This window comes from Erinaceus europaeus, chromosome 1 (genome assembly GCF_950295315.1).
Source record: "Erinaceus europaeus chromosome 1, mEriEur2.1, whole genome shotgun sequence".
Taxonomy (NCBI): Eukaryota; Metazoa; Chordata; class Mammalia; order Eulipotyphla; family Erinaceidae; genus Erinaceus; species Erinaceus europaeus.
This window is the reverse complement of record NC_080162.1, coordinates 180,630,502-180,649,169: the sequence shown is the minus strand read 5'-3', so window position 1 is coordinate 180,649,169 and position 18,668 is coordinate 180,630,502. Positions and strand designations below refer to the sequence as shown.

Genomic DNA, 18,668 nt, shown 5'->3' with positions numbered 1-18,668 from the left:
TATGTGATTCAGTCTAATAGTTCAGATGGACGTGGTGATAACAGTGTCACTATCAGTCTGTATTTATAATACTGTTAGGCTTTCTCAACAGCATGCTAGTTCTTCAACACCTCATTAGATGCCCTACAATTCAGTTCCAACACAACAAAAACCCTCCAGGTTAAGGGCTTAATCCCTATTTAAGACTCCATTTGCAAATGGACTCTGCAGATAGTGCGAATGACTGACTACATACTTGGGAATTCCCAAAACCCTCCTCAGAGTTGATAATTCACTGGAACAATTTAGAATGTAGCAATCCCCAGAAGACTTGGCAATATCATTACCACAGTCAGAGCCAAGGAACAGAAAATGAACAGCAGTTTGGATAAAGAGATTTGTACTTTTTTTTTTTCTTTTTAGAGATTTATTAGTGAGACAGAGAAAGTGAAAGAGAGAAAGAGACACCAGAGCACTGCTCAACTCTGGCTAAGGTGGCACCAGGGACTGACTTTTTTTTGGATAAAATTTCCATTGTCATTTAAGCCAGAAGAAGACAGTGGAATGTCTTTATTATAGAATGTCAGGTGGTAATGATGCTGATTTTAACCTGAGCACTGAGCTCTGGTTTATGGTGGTGCGTAGGATTGTATTTGGGTGGTGCCTCGGGCTTGACCAGTACCTCACTCACATGTCAGAGCACAGGATTTACATGCTAAGGTCCCACAGACCCCAGATTCTATCCCTACCACCATAAGTCAAAGATAAGCAGTGCTCTGGTGTCTCTCACACTTTACCTCTCTCATAAAAATGGGGGGTGGGCAGACAGTGATGCACCTAGTTAAGGACATGCATTATAGTGTGCAAGGACACAGGTTCAAGTCCCTGGTCCCCACCGGCAGGGGGAAAGCTTCATAAATGGTGAGGCAGGGCGGCAGGTGTCTCTCTGTCTCTTTCCCTCTCTATTTCCCCTCCCCTTCTCAATTTTTCTGTCTCTATCCAATAATAGACAAATAAAGCTAGAAAACATATAAAAAACCAGAAAACAAATGCAATATAACTATATATTTAAATTTTAAAAATGCTGAGGAGACAGCATAATGCTTATGCAAAAGACTTTCATGCTTAAGGCTCTGACATGCCAAATTTAATCTCCAGCACTAGCATAAGGAAGACTTGAGCAGTACTCTAGTCTCTGTCTCTGGTTTTCTGTCTTTACACTTAAATTTATGAAATAAAAATATTTTTTAAAAAATAAGTAAACATTTTAAAAGATCACATGGGGGCCTGGAGGTGGTGCACTGGATTGAGCACACATGATTCAATGTGCAAGGACCCATTTGAGCTCCCGATCCCCACCTGTTGCAAATGGTGAAGCAGTGCTAAGGTGTCTCTGTCCTTCTCGATTTCTGGTTATCTCTATCCAAGAAATAAATAAAGATAATTAAAATAAAATACCATACGTATTTTGCTTTGTTACCCCACAAATACCTCTGTATTTCAGCTCTTGATTTGTACATCTGAGGACAAGAGTCCTGTTTGCTTCATTTTAATAGTCCTAATCCCAGCATCTCATATAGAGCCAAGCACACAACAGATGATCAACTAACGATAGACCATTGCAATCTTTAAATGTCACCTAGAAGTTAGAAGTAGAGAATTTCCCCAATTCTTCTGTGCACTCAAGTTTTTTTCTTGCCTTGTTACTTCTGGTTTATTTGTCTGTTACTAGAACACTGTTCAATTCTGGTTTATTTTATGGTGATGGGAGGGGACTGAACCTGAGATTTCAGAGCCTCGGGCATGGGAGTCTTGGTGCACTATCCCACCCCAACCCCTCCACCCAAATTAGCTTCTCAGCTCTGGTTTATGGTAATGCTGGAGATTGACCATGAAACCTCAGAGCCTCAGGCATAAAACTATGAGGACAAAGAGATTTTCTTTTCATGTGGGACTATTCTCTCAATCAACTTCACCTGTATGCAATAGTTACTGAAGGCCAGAAACGTTTCTAAACTCTAGATCTCGACAGATTTTGCTTGCCAGATGTTGGTCCTCCCAGCCTTCAGAATATCTGGCCAGTTTTGCAAAGTCACCAGAGAAACAGAGGGGGGAACAGGGGCAAGGGAGAGTGGGAATATAGCTCAGTAGAAGAGTATATGCTTCTAAGGTATAAAGCCCTTTATTTAATTCCTGGGAGTGAGGGAGGGAATGACAGAAAGGCAAGTTGGTCATGTAAAAAAAGATGAACAAGGGCCAGGTGGTGGCACACCTATTTAAGCCTCACACTACAGTGCACAAGGGCCTGGGTTCAAATCCCTGGTCCCCCACCTGTAGGGGGTAAGTTTTAGGAGTGGTAAAACAGGGCTGCAGGTGTCGTTCTGTCTCTCTACCTTTCTTTTTATTTATTTATTTTTATTTTTTATTTTTTTTTCTCTCTACCTTTCTATCTCCCCTCACCTCTCAGTGTCTGTCTGTCTCTATCCAGTAATAAATAAATAAATAAATAAGAACATGGAGACCAATTTTCATCTGGTTTAAAGTGACAGTGAAAAGTTTATAAAAAATAAATACATAAATTTCTATCCAGAACTGCCTCTTACTGTCTACTCCTCTATTCTATGACAATAACATTGTCATGGGAGGTGGGGGTGGGAGGTGCAGGATGCTAGGAGGTCTTTGCAATAGCCCTGGAAGTGGACCTGAGATGCTTTTCTCACGACAATCTCTGGAGCCCAGTTCTCTGCCCTTAGCATTCCTGAAGCAGAAGGAAGCCCTCATGGATTGAGAGCTGAAAAATGCAGACCCTGGCCAGCGAGTGAAGAAGTGAACAAGGCTGTCATGGAAGGAACTAGATGGAGCAAAGGCTGCAGCCCCAGGGGAGCTTCCCTAACCACAGTTCCTCCAGCTGCTCTGACTTCCTGCTCCACCATCGCCTGGAGTCTGTCCCTGTAGACATTCCCGCAGCCAGCGGAAAGCCCTGGAACCATTGCTCCTTACCTGCTACAGAGGCAACGGGGAGAAGGATTGGTCAGATTTCACTCTGTGACTGAGCTTTTGGGAACACATTTTATTTCTGCTTTTAAAAAAAAAACAACACAGTGAGCTATAAAGTAAGTTTTTAATGAAGATATGTCAGTTTTCAATGATTCATTTTAGAAGGAAATAAAGTATTTTATGCATGGAGATGTGGGGGGTGGTAATGGGGGAAAGAGATATCTAGTTAACTTCGAAAATGAGCTAACCTTTGGTTATAGAGGAAAGAATGAGGTTATGATGGGCTGGAGAAAAATGCAGGAGTAAACAGTCTATATTTATTTCATTTTATTTATTTATTTATTTTACCAGAGCACTGTTCAGTTCATGTTCTCCAGACTGAACCTGGCACTTTTGGTGCCTCAGGCAAGAAAGGTTTTTTGCATAATCATGTTATCTCCTCAGCCCTAAAGTCTTAATCAGTCTTGAGGTTTCTATTATTCTCTTTCTGTATCAGCCCCCCAAAATCAGATTTATTTCAATCGAACTGGAAAACTGGGGAGGCAGGAAGATAAAAACCGAAAGAATGACATAGTGGGGGTTGTATTGTTAAATGGGAATCTGGGGAATGTTATACATGTACAAACTATTGTATTTACTGTTGAATGTAAAACATTAATTCCCCAATAAAGAAATAAATTATTTAAAAAAAACAGAAAGAAGAAAATGGTTCTTTATTTTCAACTTCAAGCCATATATTTTTTTCCTTCTTTTTCTTACCAGAGCACTCTTCTGGATTACAGTGGTTCAGGGTATTGAACCTGGGACCTCAGAGCCTCAGGCATGTATCCTGTTTGCATAACTACCAGGCTGTCTCCCCCACCCTAACTCAAATCTGTTTAGACAACACACTCAGTTTTAAACAACAGCTATTTAACATGTTTACTTTACCAGGTATGTTACCACCCAGTCCCTTAAACAACAGTTATTTAAACGACTAGAGTCCTAATGGGAATGCAAAATGCTGCAGTCATTATGAAAAAACAGAGGTCCCTCAGAAAGTTAAAAATAGAATCACCACAGGATCCAGCAAGTCCACTTTGGGTCATGCATTCAAAAGTGTCTGAAGAAATATCCATACACCAACCTTCATAGCAGTAGTAGTCATAATATTCAAAAGATGAAATTAGCCTATATTTAGATGGAACAATGGATAAATAAAATCTGATACAAGCATAAAAGGAAATGTTCAAGCTTTAAAAAGAGGAAAATTCTGAGGCATGTTGCCATGTGGATAAACTCTGAGGTCACTAGGCTAAGTAAAACAACCATGAAGGGATAAGTACTGTGGCCTGGGAAGTGGCTCAGTGGATAGGACATTGAACTGTCAAGCATGAGGTCCCAAAGTTAAATCCTCAGCATTGCATGTACCACCAGAGTGATAATCTGGTTTTCTTCCTCTCTCATTAATGCAAATAATAATAATAAAATAAAATAGAATTAGTGGTCATGCAGTGGCACACACAGTTGAGTGTACATTACCAACTGTAAGGACCCATGTTCTTTTTTAGTCAGGGAGAAAAGGGTGGGATCATTTTTCTGTGAACAGGACAAAGAATACTTCCACATGGACGATGTCAAGGCCTAGCAGTGCTTGCTCTAGCTCACCTCAGCTTTCCGAGCTCCCAGCCCACACCTTACTCATGATGTCCATCAAGGAGGCAAGGAAAGATGGTGGCCCTTCCCACTGGAGCACTCATGAGATGCTACTACAAAGGTGTTTCTTGGCCAGAAGTTCCCAGAAAAACCACAAATACCCCTCAGTGCTGAGTGACCCTGGGAATACAGCAGCTATTTGTGACTCCCAGAGTCTGAGCCCAATTGGACCAAGTACAATTCTGATGCAAGATTGAATTTTGGCTCCCCTCCTCCACCTGGGGTGCTAGGAATCCCACTGGCACTCAAGGGCACAGCAGGCATTGCATAGCACACTGCTCTCCCCGCCAAAGCTAAGCAAGGGGTTTACCCAGTTGGCATCCGCTCTCTGAAAGTAATGAAAGTCAGAATGACTTTCCCAAGAGTCTTAGATGATCTGTAGTTTGCTAAACAGCCAGCAGGTTGAGACCCTGCTAGGGAACCAACAGCACAGAGTTTGCAGAGTATGTGACTCAGACAAGCTTAGCGGAGACCTGGGGACCAAGAGCACACTGCCAGTAGTCACGGGCCCCGCACACAGTTAGCAATCTGCCCAGTGTTAATGCACGTATTCTCACAGGAACAAGAAAATCCTGGGCCTTCTGCTACCTTTTCTCAGCCACACTCATACACGTGAGTAATAGCAGCCAGACCACAGTTTGGTTCAATGACCCCTGTTGCTTCATCTAGGATCAGTTCCTGCCAGGTTGTCATTGAAGTCTCAGGCACTTGTCACTCTTTCTTTTTTCCCCTTCATCACAGGGTTTCATCACTCTGGAATGACTTTTCCAGATAAAGACACCATAACACAGAAGTTTTCTTCAGTGTGGTGGTGGAGGCCTGGTTCAAACCCAGGTCAAGTGTGCACAATGATGCGGGCACACTATCCAAGCGAACTATCTTGCTGACCCAGAGGTTCACATTCTTTTGAAATCGGATATGCCCCTTGGACCACTACACAGTGGCCCATACTATGTCGTCTTTCTGCTTCTCAAACTGTCAGCAGTGGCATGGCTGGCATTATATTGTCCCAGAAAAAACTCTCCAAATATTCTTTTTTCTCCTTCTTCTTCTTCTTCTTCTTCTTCTTCTTCTTCTTCTTCTTCTTCTTCTTCTTCTTCTTCTTCTTCTTCTTCTTCTTCTTTTTACCAGAGCACTGCTCAACTCTGGCTTATGGTAGTGCAGGGGATTGAACCTGGAACTTTGGAGCCTCAGGCATGAGAGTCTGTTTGCATCACCATTATGCTATCTACGCCTGTATTCACATTTTGTAGCCTTTTGATAACCAACCTTACTTAGGGACAAAATTACCTCATTTTTCCTCTATAAAAAGGTAGGTAGGGTGGTGGCACACCTGGCTAAGCACACTTTACAATGTGCACAAGAACCCACTTTCAAGCCCCTGGTCCCCACCTGCAGGGGGGAAAGCTTTGTGAGTGGCAAAGCAGTGGGACAGGTGTCTCCCTTTCTCCCTCTATCTGCCCCTTCCCTCTGAACTTCTGGCTGTCTCTATCCAATAAATAAATAAATTTTTTTAAATTTTTTTATTTAAGAAAGGATAAATTAACAAAACCATAGGGTGAGAGGGGTACAACTCCACACAATTCCCACCACCCAATCTCCATATCCCACCCCCTCCCCTGATAGCTTTCCCATTCTCTATCCCTCTGGGAGCATGGACCCAGGGTCATTGTGGGTTGCAGAAGGTGGAAGGTCTGGCTTCTGTAATTGCTTCCCTGCTGAACATGGGCGTTGACTGGTCGGTCCATACTCCCAGTCTGCCTCTCTCTTTCCCTAGTAGGGTGGGTCTCTGGGGAAGCTGAGCTCCAGGACACATTGGTGGGGTCTTCAGTCCAGGGAAGCCTGGCCAGCATCCTGATGGCATCTGGAACCTGGTGACTGAAAAGAGAGTTAACATACAAAGCCAAACAAATTGTTGAGCAATCATGGACCCAAAGCTTAGAATAGTGGAGAGGAAGTGTTAGGGGGGTACTCACTGTAAACTCTAGTGTACTTCTGCTTTCAGGTATATATCTTGCAGTAGTTTATGGATACGTGTGAACATATGCTCTCTCTCACAGAAACTGGTGTATATCTAGGTTATGGGACTTTGTTAGAAAGTGAACCACCTGAGATGGAATTAGAATATACCATGAAAGGAAAGGTCTCACCCGAGTAATGAAGCTGAAGGGTTGTCATTCCACACGTGAAGTCTCTGGACACAGTCTGAAGTGAAGCATGTTGAGGTGGCCATCGTTGCGTTGATTAGGTTGTGATCGGCAGATGCAATATTATTTGATATGGATTGGGAGAGGCATACAAGAAAGTGGGCCCTATCCAAGGGTTCCAGGACTGGGGGAAGTAGAGGCTCTATAGTGGAGATGTGAGGTTCCTGCTGTCTTAGGGTTCAAAAAGACAATGGATAGTTAATGTTATCATCACATTATTTGGTAATTGGGTTAACTTTGAAAAATCCTTTTGTTAGGGTTTGCTGTATCTTGTATATAGCTGTGCTATTGGTTGCAATAAATAATTTTTTAAAAAAATTTACAAAAAGGTAGGCATATGATATTCAAATGTTCCTTTTGTATTTTTTCTCTTACTAAAAACACATCTAACTCTCTGAATACAGACGTTTCCTGTATCATTTCTTTTAAAAATTTTTTGTATTATCTTTATTTATTGAATAGAGAGAGTCAGAAATTGAGAGGAGAGGAGGTGATAGAGAAGGAGAGAGACAGAGAGACACAAGTAACACTGCTTCACCACTTGCCAAGCTTTCCTCCTGCAGGTGGAGTTGGGGACTTCAACCCAGGTCCTTGCGTATTGTAACATGTGTGCTCAACCAGGTGCGCCACCACCTGGCCCCACTCCTGTGTTATTTCTCATCTGGTGAAAATAAAGTGAACAATTATGAACTGTCTGTTACAGCAGCACTTTCCTGTAGCTAGGGATCAAAACCAGGGACTTATACATGTACATGTAGAACATATGCTCTGTCACTAACCCACACCAGCCTTCATTCCATCAGCAAAAACCCCAACATATCTGTGGTTATACTATATTCAGAAGCCAAGACAGGTTAACTTGTGCTCAGTAATTAAAGCTTTTACTTGGAAATAATCTGAAAGTTTGCTGCATCTTCAATTTTTAAAAAATTGTTTTATTTATTTATTTGTTCCCTTTTGTTGCCCTTTTTGTTTTCTTGTTGTAGTTATTGTTGTTATTGATGTCGTCATTGTTGGACAGGACAGAGAGAAATAGAGAGAGGAGAGGAAGACAGAGAGAGGGAGAGAAAGATAGACACCTACAGACCTGCTTCACTGCTTGTGAAGTGACTTCCTTGTAGGTGGGAAGCTGGGAGTTCCAACCGGGATCCTTACGGTTTACACCATGTGCACTTAACCTGCTGTGCTACTGCTGGACTCCCGATGCATTTTCATTTAACAAGACAGAGTACAAATAACATCCACACAAACTTACTTTTTTAATATAATTTATTTATTGGATAGATCCAGAGAGAAATTTATAGGAAAGGAGAAGATAGGGAGAAACACACTTGCGGGGGGGGGGGGACAGGGTTAAGCATACATAGCACGTAGCCCCGTGAAAGAATTCCAGTTCAAGCCCTCAGCTCCCCATCTGTGGGGAGGGTGGCGTGAATCACTTCACAAGCAGTGAAGCAGGTCTTTTCTCCTCTCTCAATTTCTGTCCTACCTTATTAAAAAATGGGGAAAAATGGCCTGCAGTAGCAGTAGATTTGTAGTGCTGGCATAGAACCCCAGAGATAAACCTGGGGGGAAAAAAAAGAAAGAAAACACTTGCAGTACTACTTTATCACTTGTGAAGCTCAAAGCTTCTCCCACTGCAGGTGGGATTTGGGATTTTGAACCCAAGCCCTTGAATATGGTAACATATGTGCTCAACCAGATGTGGCACTGCATGGTTCCACACAAACTTTTAGAAACTCTCTAGGCAGACACACGCACATATTTTCATTCATTTATTATTTATTATTTATTAAAAAGATCTGTTTGAGGGCAGGGGTAGATAGCATAATGGTTCTGCAAAGAGACTCTCAGTGGAGGAGTATATGCTTCCAAGGTATGAAGCCCTTCATTTAATTCTTGGGGGTGAGGGAGGGAATGACAGAAAGGCAAGTTACTCATGTAAAAAAAGATGAACAAGGGCCAGTCAGTGGTGCACCTAGTTAAGCCACACACTACAGTGCACAAAGACCTGGTTTCAAACCCCTGGTCTCCCACCTGCAGGAGGTGCTGGGCTAGCGTGGGGGTGACTCTTACAGCGACTCATGAACCAAGCTTATGGCACGGTGAGGCAATTTATTGATTGATTGATTGATCAGAGAGCAAAGGCTTTTAGAGGGCAGACCCCGAAGTAGCAAGTCAGAAACGGAAATGGCTAGGAAAGGGGCAGAGAAAGGCAAAAGGGTCTGGAAAGATAGGAACTTCCTTAGCAACTGTTGCGAGGGTTTTAACTGGTAGGATTAATGATACCCTGCAGGCAGGGAGGGTCCTGAAGATAGATCAGAGGAATGGAATGGGTGGGGGTCTTTCAGGCAAAACAATGATTATGTAGATAGGCCATAGTATCAGGAATGCAGGGTGGAGAAGGGGGAACTGGCTTAATATTTTAAGGAATGCCAGGCTCCTGGAGGCAGAAAAATGCAGGGTGCTTTGTGAGCTCCTCACAATTTCCCCACATCTCCCCTTTTCTTTCTATCTAATGGCCATAGTATCAGGAATGTGGGGTGCTTTGTGAGACAGGGGGTCTGATAAGATGGGGTAAACCTTTGGGGTTACTCCTGTCCCTCCTTGCTCAACCTCTTGGTAGAGAGAGAGAGACTGACAGGATAGACGCACTCTTCAGGTCAAACCCTGCCAGGATGTACCACATCCTAACAATTTCTCTACAAGGAGGTAAGTTTCAGGATTGGTAAAGCAGGGCTGCAGGTGTCTCTCTGTCTCTCTGCCTCCTCTCACCTCTCAGTTTTTGTCTGTCTCTATCCAATAATAAATAAATAAATATGAACATGGAGGCCAATTTTCATCTGGTTTAAAGTGACAGTGGAAAGTTTATAAAAATAATAAATAAATAAATAAATAAATATCTATTCAGAACTGCCTCTTATTGTCTACTCCTTTGTTCTGATTATGACAATAAGAGACTCTCATGTCTTAGTCGCCAAAATCCCAGCTTCAATCCCTGGCACCAACATAAACCAGAACTGAGCAGTGTTGATTTAAAAAAAAAAAAAATCTGTTTATTAGCAAACAGAGAGGAGAGGGAGAAAATACCACAGTATTACTCTGGTACATGTACTGCCTGCAGTAAGACTCATGACCTCTTGGGTTAAGTATGATACTGTAGCCACTGACTGTGCCTGCTCCCAGACTGCAATTTTTATTTACCAATTAACACATGGGATAATGAACCAGAGCATCCACCCACTGAGCCACGTCCAGGTAACTCCCCCCCCCACACACACACACACGAATCTTGTACTGCTGGAGCATGAGGGCAGCATGCTGGCCCTCGCACTGCACTACTCAGCTTATTTATTGGTATGGCTTTCTGATCAGCTTCTATGGGCTGATATTTCATCTGCCAGAAAGGCCAGTCTTAGTAGGGCTGGGGCTTCTGCTGGGGTATTTTCACCGGTGAAGCCACACTCTAACAGTGTCATACTGTCCTTAAGGAGCTGGTCATTCTTAAATAGTTTCTGTTCTCTGGGTGGCTGCTTAAGGATGCTCTCAATGATGCACTTCAGCTCAAACACGGTGCTGTTTTCCTTGGCATCTGTGAAGATGGTGGTCTTCCTGCGCTGGATCATGAGGAAAACATCCATTTGATGGTCTGTGCCAGGGAGGCTCACTGTTGAACTTGAGAGTTGTCTCTTCTCCGTAGTGACTCCACCTGGAAACCATTTTTAAGACCATAAAAATATAAATGTTTTATGAGTTTACCAAGATAACTTGGCCCATTTATTCTATTTAAATACTAGTTACCTTTTTTTTTTTTTTGTGGCCCAATGGACTTCAAAGCACGAGGTCCTAACCTCAACTCTCAGCATCCCACCTACTAGAGCAATTTTCCATTTCCCACTCCCATCTTGTAAAAAAAAAAAAAAAAAGAGTTACTTCAGATAGAGAAGCTAGCACACCATACACCTAAGTGTCTTCCATTGCTATGGCCCCACCATGGAGGAGGCATCAAAGCTGGGTTGTATGGCAGTGCAGGTGCCCTAGCTGATTTGTCTTTCCACCCCCTAAATGTTAAGTATAAATATATTTTATAAATACATATTTAATTTATTACATATAAGACTTCATGTGAGGGAGAAAGAAGGAGAGACAAATCAGAGCACTGCTCCAGTACATGTGGTGCTGGGGATCAAACCAGGAAGCTCAGGCATGAAAGTCTGGTGCTTTATCAGTTGAGCCATTCATTTTCCCAGTTGCTATTATAGCTTTAGAGGAGTTTTCTTGCTCATAAATGTTGTAATAGAACTAACATGAATTTAGAATTCTTTAACTAGTATTGCACAACTCTGAAAGGCATGACTACTTATTAAATCGATAGACTTACACTAGCTTGCATTTATCAGTACTTATCCTAAACTACATTAATTTGGAAAAAAAAAATAGGGCTAGTGCTGGGGTGATAGCACCAATGTAAACCAGAGTTGAGCAGTGCACCAATAAAAACAAACAGATGCATGAGGAAAGTATTTGAGCTCCTCCAGGGTCTTTTGTGAATTGGGCTGGAGATAGTGTAATGATGAGAGGCCCCTGCCCTGTCTTGCTTACTCCCAGAGCTGTTTTAATTCCACCAAAGAGTAAGGATCCTGCTTAAATCTCATCAAGGTATAGACATTCACCTGTGTTGGGATGGCTTTATTTTACAATGTATTTTGGAAAAATATATGCATCTTTAAAAATCTTGTCTGCTGAACTCTGCTCCATTGCTGGTGAGAATGCAAACTGGTATAACTCTAAGACTGTAAGGACAGTTGGGAGAAGCAATTACAGAAGCAGACCTCCCACCTTCTGCACCCCATAAAGATCTTTGGTCCATACTCCCAGCCGGATAAAGAATAGGGAAACTTCCAATGGAGGAGATGGGATACTCTGGTGGTGGGAATTATACCTCTCTTATCCTATAATCTTGTGGATCATTATTAAAGCACCAAAAACAAAATGAAACAAAAAAAAATGTATGGACAGTCCTTAAATAAAAATGGAATTAATTTATGATCCAGCAATACCACTCTAGGGCATGCATCCATTGAGTGCAACTCTGAGTCTCCATTGCTACTACCCTCAGAATCTGGAGCAGCGGCAGGGAGGGACACCAGGGGACAGAGATCTAACCAGGAAACTCAGGAGAAGACCTATACCTCGGTGGCATAGCTGAGGGGCTGTGAAAGTCTCTTTGCATAACCACTGGATTATCTCTGCCACACTCTGCTTTATCCCTTGGTCAGGAGTAAGTGACTAAGATAAGAAGCCTATTGATAGTTTAAAAGCCCTCAGGCTCCCATAGCCTACAGGGAAGAAAAAAAAAAAAGAGGCTTTTAAACCACTGAGCTCCAACTCAGGGATTGAAATAACTTCCACCACTGTAAACCCTTTAATTAACTTACTTAGACACAAGTCAATCCAGGCAATAGTGATCAATAATTTAAAAAGTACTGATAAAGGGAACTCATAATATATAAAATGGTTAAAACAACAAGAAAAAATATTGGAGACTTGAACCAGGACAAGAGTCCAGCTAAAAGTCCTCCAGAGGGTGAAGCACAAAACAACGAGTTCAACATCCAAACATTAGCTAAGGAAATAATAACAGGAGTGAGTAAAGAATTTGAAAAAATTGTAATCAGAAATGCAGGAACAACAAATGAGAAAATGGAAGAAAATTCTAATTATCTCATGGTTATTAGAGAGCTGAAAGTTGAAATCACTGAGCTAAGAAGGCAACTAGCTGAACAAGCTAAAACAGTATCAGAGCAGGGCAACAAAATAAATGAACTCCAGAAAGCAGTAGAGGGCAGAGAGAATAGAATCTATGAGGCTGAAAACAAAATTAGCAAGATTGAGGATGAATTAGAGACAACTCAAAAAGAAGTAAGAGATCTCAAAAAGAGATTAAGAGATGCTGAAAACAACAACAGAGTCTTATGGGATGACTTCAAAAGAAACAATATACGCATTATTGGCTTACCAGAGGAAGAAAGAGAAGGGGAGGAAGAAAGCATTCTCCAGGCCATAATAGTTGAAAACTTCTCTGGTCTAGACAACACCAAAGACATAAAGATTCAAGAAGCCCAGAGGGTCCCAAACAGAATTAACCCAGACCTAAAGACACCAAGACATGTCATACTTAGATTGGAAAGGAATAAGGATAAAGAAAGGATCCTCAAGGCTGCAAGAGAAAAACAAAGAGTCACCTACAAAGGAAAACCCATAAGATTAGCAGCAAACTTCTCCATACAAACACTACAGGCCAGAAGAGAATGGCAAGATATCTATTGAGTGCTCAATGAGAAAGGCTTTCAGCCAAGAATACTATATCCTGCTAGACTGTCATTCAGACTAGATGGAAGCATCAAAACCTTCTCAGACAAGCAACAGTTGAAGGAAGCAACCATCACCAAGCCTGTCCTGAAAGAAATTCTGAAAGGTCTCCTATAAACGACCAGACCACCACAAATAACATATATCAAAACACTCTAAAACTCTACAAGAATGGCGTTAAAATATCTTCAATCTTTGATATCAATAAATGTCAATGGCCTGAATTCATCTATTAAAAGACACAGAGTAGGAAGATGGATCAGAAAACACAAACCAACAATATGTTGTCTACAGGAAACTCACCTAACTCAACAAGACAAACACAGTCTTAAAAGGGAAAGGATGGAAAACTATCATACAAGCCAATGGCCCACAAAAAAGGGCAGGAACAGCTATTCTCATATATGCCATGATAGACTTTAAAATAGATAAGATTAAAAAAGATAGGAATGGACACTACTTAATGCTCAGAGGATCAGTCAATCAAGAGGACTTAACAATTATTAATATCTATGCACCCAATGAGAAGCCATCTAAATACATCAAACTTCTACTGAAAGAGCTACAGCAATATAATAATAGTAACACAGTCATAGTAGGGGACTTCAACACCCCACTCTCTCAACTTGACAGATCATCCAGGAAGAAAATCAGTAAAGACATAAGGGAGCTAAATGAAGAGATAGATAAACTAGAACTATTGGACATTTTCAGAGTCATTCATCCCAAGAAACTGGAATACACATTTTACTCAAATCCACATGGATCATTCTCAAGGATAGACCATATATTAGGCCACAAAGACAGCATCAGCCTATTCAAGAACACTGAAATCATCCCAAGCATCTTCTCAGACCACAGTGGAATTAAACTAACACTTAACAATCAACAAAAGATTAGTAACAGTCTCAGAATGTGGAAGCTCAACAGTACACTTCCTAACAACTTCTGGGTCAAAGAGGAAATCAAGGAAGAAATCAAAATGTTTCAAGAGTTCAATGAAAATGAAGACACAAGCTATCAAAATATTTGGGACACAGCTAAAGCAGTCCTAAGAGGGAAGTTCATAGCTATACAAGCACACATTAGGAAACAAGAAAAAGCACAAATAAACAGCCTGATTGCACATTTTAAAGACCTAGAGGAAGAACAACAAAGGAATCCTAAAGCAACCAGAAGGACAGAAATCACTAAAGTTAGGGCAGAAATAAATAACATTGAGAATAGCAAAACCATACAAAAGATCAATGAAAGTAAATGTTGGTTCTTCGAAAGAGTAAACAAAGTCGACAAGCCTTTAGCCAGACTCACAAAACAAAAAAGGGAGAAGACCCAAATAAATCGGATAGTAAATGAAAGAGGAGATATCACAACAGACACTGCAGAAATTCAACATATCATGCGAGGTTTCTATGAATAACTATATGCCACCAAGCCTGAGAACCTGGAAGAAATGGATGATTTCCTAGATACCTACCAATTTCCAAATCTAAGTAAAGAGGAAGTGGATGACATGAACAGGTCCATCACAGCTAATGAAATTGAAACAGTTATCAAAAATCTCCCCAAAAATAAAAGTCCTGGACCAGATGGTTTTACAAATGAATTCTATAAAACCTTCAAAGAAGAACTAATACCTCTACTTTTAAAAGTCTTCCAGAAGATTGAAGACACTGGAATACTCCCTGCCAGCTTCTATGAAGCCAACATCACCCCGATACCAAAAGCAGACAGGGACACAACCAAAAAAGAAAACTACAGACCAATATCTCTGATGAACATAGATGTGAAAATATTGAACAAAATTCTAGCCAACCGGATACAGCAGTATATCAAAATGATTGTTCATCATGACCAAGTGGGGTTTATCCCAGGCATGCAAGGTTGGTTTAATATACGTAAATCAATCAATGTGATCCACCACATCAACAAAAGCAAGACCAAAAACCACATGGTCATATCAATAGATGCAGAGAAAGCCTTTGACAAAATACAACATCCCTTTATGATCAAAACACTACAAAAAATGGGAATAGATGGAAAATTCCTGAAGATAGTGGAGTCTATATATAGCAAACCCACAGCCAACATCATACTCAATGGTGAAAAACTGGAAGCATTTCCCCTCAGATCAGGTACTAGACAGGGCTGCCCACTATCACCATTACTATTCAACATAGTGTTGGAAGTTCTTGCCATAGCAATCAGGCAGGAGCAAGGAATTAAAGGCATACAGATTGGAAGAGAAGAAGTCAAACTCTCCTTATTTGCAGATGACATGATAGTATACATGGAAAAACCTCAGGAATCCAGCAAGAAGCTTTTGGAAATCATCAGGCAATACAGTAATGTGTCAGGCTATAAAATTAACATTCAAAAGTCAGTGGCATTCCTCTATGCAAACACTAAGTTAGAAGAAATTGAAATCCAGAAATCAGTTCCTTTTTCTATAGCAACAAAAACAATAAAATATCTAGGAGTAAACCTAGCCAAAGAAGTGAAAGACTTGTATACTGAAAATTATGAGTCACTACTCAAAGAAATTGAAAAAGACACAAAGAAGTGGAAAGATATTCCATGTTCATGGGTTGGAAGAATTAATATCATCAAAATGAATATATTACCCAGAGCCATCTACAAATTTAATGCTATCCCCATCAAGATCCCAAGCACATTTTTTAGGAGAATAGAACAAATGCTACAAATGTTTATCTGGAACCAGAAAAGACCTAGAATTGCCAAAACAATCTTGAGAAAAAAGAACAGAACCGGAGGCATCACACTCCCAGATCTCAAACTGTATTATAGAGCCATTGTCATCAAAACTGCTTGGTACTGGAACATGAACAGACACACTGACCAGTGGAATAGAATTGAGAGCCCAGAAATGAGGCCCCACACCTATGGACATCTAATCTTTGACAAAGGGGCCCAGACTATTACATGGGGAAAGCAGAGTCTCTTCAACAAATGGTGTTGGAAACAATGGGTTGAAACATGCAGAAGAATGAAACTGAATCACTGTATTTCACCAAATACAAAAGTAAATTCCAAGTGGATCAAGGACTTGGATGTTAGACCACAAACTATCAAATACTTAGAGGAAAATATTGGCAGAACTTATTTTTGCATAAATATTAAAGACATTTTCAATGAAACGAATCCAATTACAAAGAAGACTAAGGCAAGTATAAACCTATGGGACTACATCAAATTAAAAAGCTTCTTCACAGCAAAAGAAACCACTACCCAAACCAAGAGACCCCTCACAGAATGGGAGAAGATCTTTACATGCCATACATCAGATAAGAGTTTAATAACCAACATATATAAAGAGCTTGCCAGACTCAACAACAAGACAACAAATAACCCCATCCAAGAATGGGGGGAGGACTTGGACAGAATATTCACCACAGAAGAGATCCAAAAGGCCAAGAAACACATGAAAAAATGCTCCAAGTCTCTGACTGTCAGAGAAATGCAAATCAAGACAACAATGAGATATCACTTCACTCCTGTGAGAATGTCATACATCAGAAAAGGTAACAGCAGCAAATGCTAGAGAGGGTGTGGGGTCAAAGGAACCCTCCTGCACTGCTGGTGGGAATGTCAATTGGTCCAACCTCTGTGGAGAACAGTCTGGAGAACTCTCCGAAGGCTAGACATGGACCTTCCCTATGACCCTGCAATTTCTCTCCTGGGGATATATCCTAAGGAACCCAACACATCCATCCAAAAAGATCTGTGTACACATATGTTCTTGGCAGCACAATTTGTAATAGCCAAAACGTGGAAGCAACCCAGGTGTCCAACAACAGATGAGTGGCTGAGCAAGTTGTGGTCTATATACACAATGGAATACTACTCAGCTGTAAAAAATGGTGACTTCACCGTTTTCAGCCGATCTTGGATGGACCTTGAAAAAATCATGTTGAGTGAACTAAGTCAGAAACAGAAGGATGAATACGGGATGATCTCACTCTCAGGCCGAAGTTGAAAAACAAGATTAGAAAAGAAAACACAAGTCGAACCTGAAATGGAATTGGAGTATTACACCAAAGTAAAAGACTCTGGGGTGGGTGGGTGGGTGGGGAGAATATAGGTCCATGAAAAATGATGAATGAAATAGAGGGGGTTGTATTGTTAAATGGGAATCTGGGGAATGTTATGCATGTAAAAAAAAAAAAAGAAGAAGTAGAAATGCAAAGCAGAAATTGACTGAGTTTGGAGTATGGCACCAAAGTAAGAAAGCAGAAGTACACTAGAGTTTGCAGTGAGTACCTCCCTAATACTTCCTCTCCACCTTTCCAAGCTTTGGGTCCATGATTGCTCAACAATTTGTTTGGCTTTGTATGTTAACTCTCTTTTCAGTCACCAGGTTCCAGGTGTCATCAGGATGCCGGCCAGACTTCCCTGGATTGAAGACCCTACCAATATGTCCTGGAGCTCAGCTTCCCCAGAGACCCACCCTACTAGGGAAAGAGAGAGGCAGACTGGGAGTATGGACCGACTAGTCAACGCCCATGTTCAGCGGGAAGCAATGACAGAAGCCAGACCTTCTACCTTCTGCAACCCACAATGACCCTGGATCCATGCTCCCAGAGGGATAGAGAATGGGAAAGCTATCGGGGGAGGGGTGGGATATAGAGATTGGGCGGTGGGAATTGTGTGGAGTTGTACCCCTCCTACCCTATGGTTTTGTTAATTAATCCTTTCTTAAATAAAAAAAGTTAAAAAAAGAAAAAAGAAAGAAAAAAAAAAGAAACAGAAGGATGAATATGGTATGATCTCACTCTCAGGTTGAAGTTGAAAAACAAGATTAGAAAAGAAAACACAAGTAGAACCTCAAATGGAATTGGAGTATTACACCCAAGTAAAAGACTCTGGGGTGGGTGGGTGGGGAGAATACAGGTCCAAGAAGGATTCAGAGGACCTAGTGGGGGTTGTATTGTTAAATGGGAAACTGGGGAATGTTATGCATGTACAAACTATTGTGTTTACTGTTGAATGTAAAACATTAGTTCCCCAATAAAGAAATAAATTATTTAAAAAAAAAAGACCCATGCGTGAGGCCCTGAAGTCCCAGTTTCAATCTCTGACACCACAAGCCAGAGCTGATCATTGCTCTGGCAAAAACAAAACAATATTTCTAACAGTATTCGGACTCAGAGGACATTCCCAAAAAGAGGCCCTCCACTCCTTTTTTTTTTTTTTTTTTTTTTTTACCTGAGAGTCAGAGCTATTCGAGGCAGTCAAAAGAGAAAACTTAATTACTTTAAATGGGTAATGAGCTCTAACTGGCAAATGTCATTCTACCCATGTTGGATACTTTTCCTTTCTTTGGCACATGGGTATGAATTCTCAGTCTCCCCATGATAGGTGTCTGCAAAATACTCTCATCCCAAGTTTAGGTCCTTT

At 41.1% G+C, this 18,668-nt stretch overlaps 1 protein-coding gene across 1 annotated transcript in view; it reads right to left on the bottom strand.

The window, feature by feature from the left end:
* Positions 1-10,090: 10,090 nt before the first annotated feature.
* LOC132542059 (elongin-B-like) overlaps positions 10,091-18,668 on the bottom strand; it is a 35,645-nt gene continuing 27,067 nt past the window's right edge. Inside the window, exon 2 of the mRNA XM_060204347.1 lies at positions 10,091-10,587. Coding sequence (XP_060060330.1) covers positions 10,250-10,587 — 338 coding nt within the window. The 3' untranslated portion in view covers positions 10,091-10,249. The remainder of the gene's footprint in view (positions 10,588-18,668) is intronic.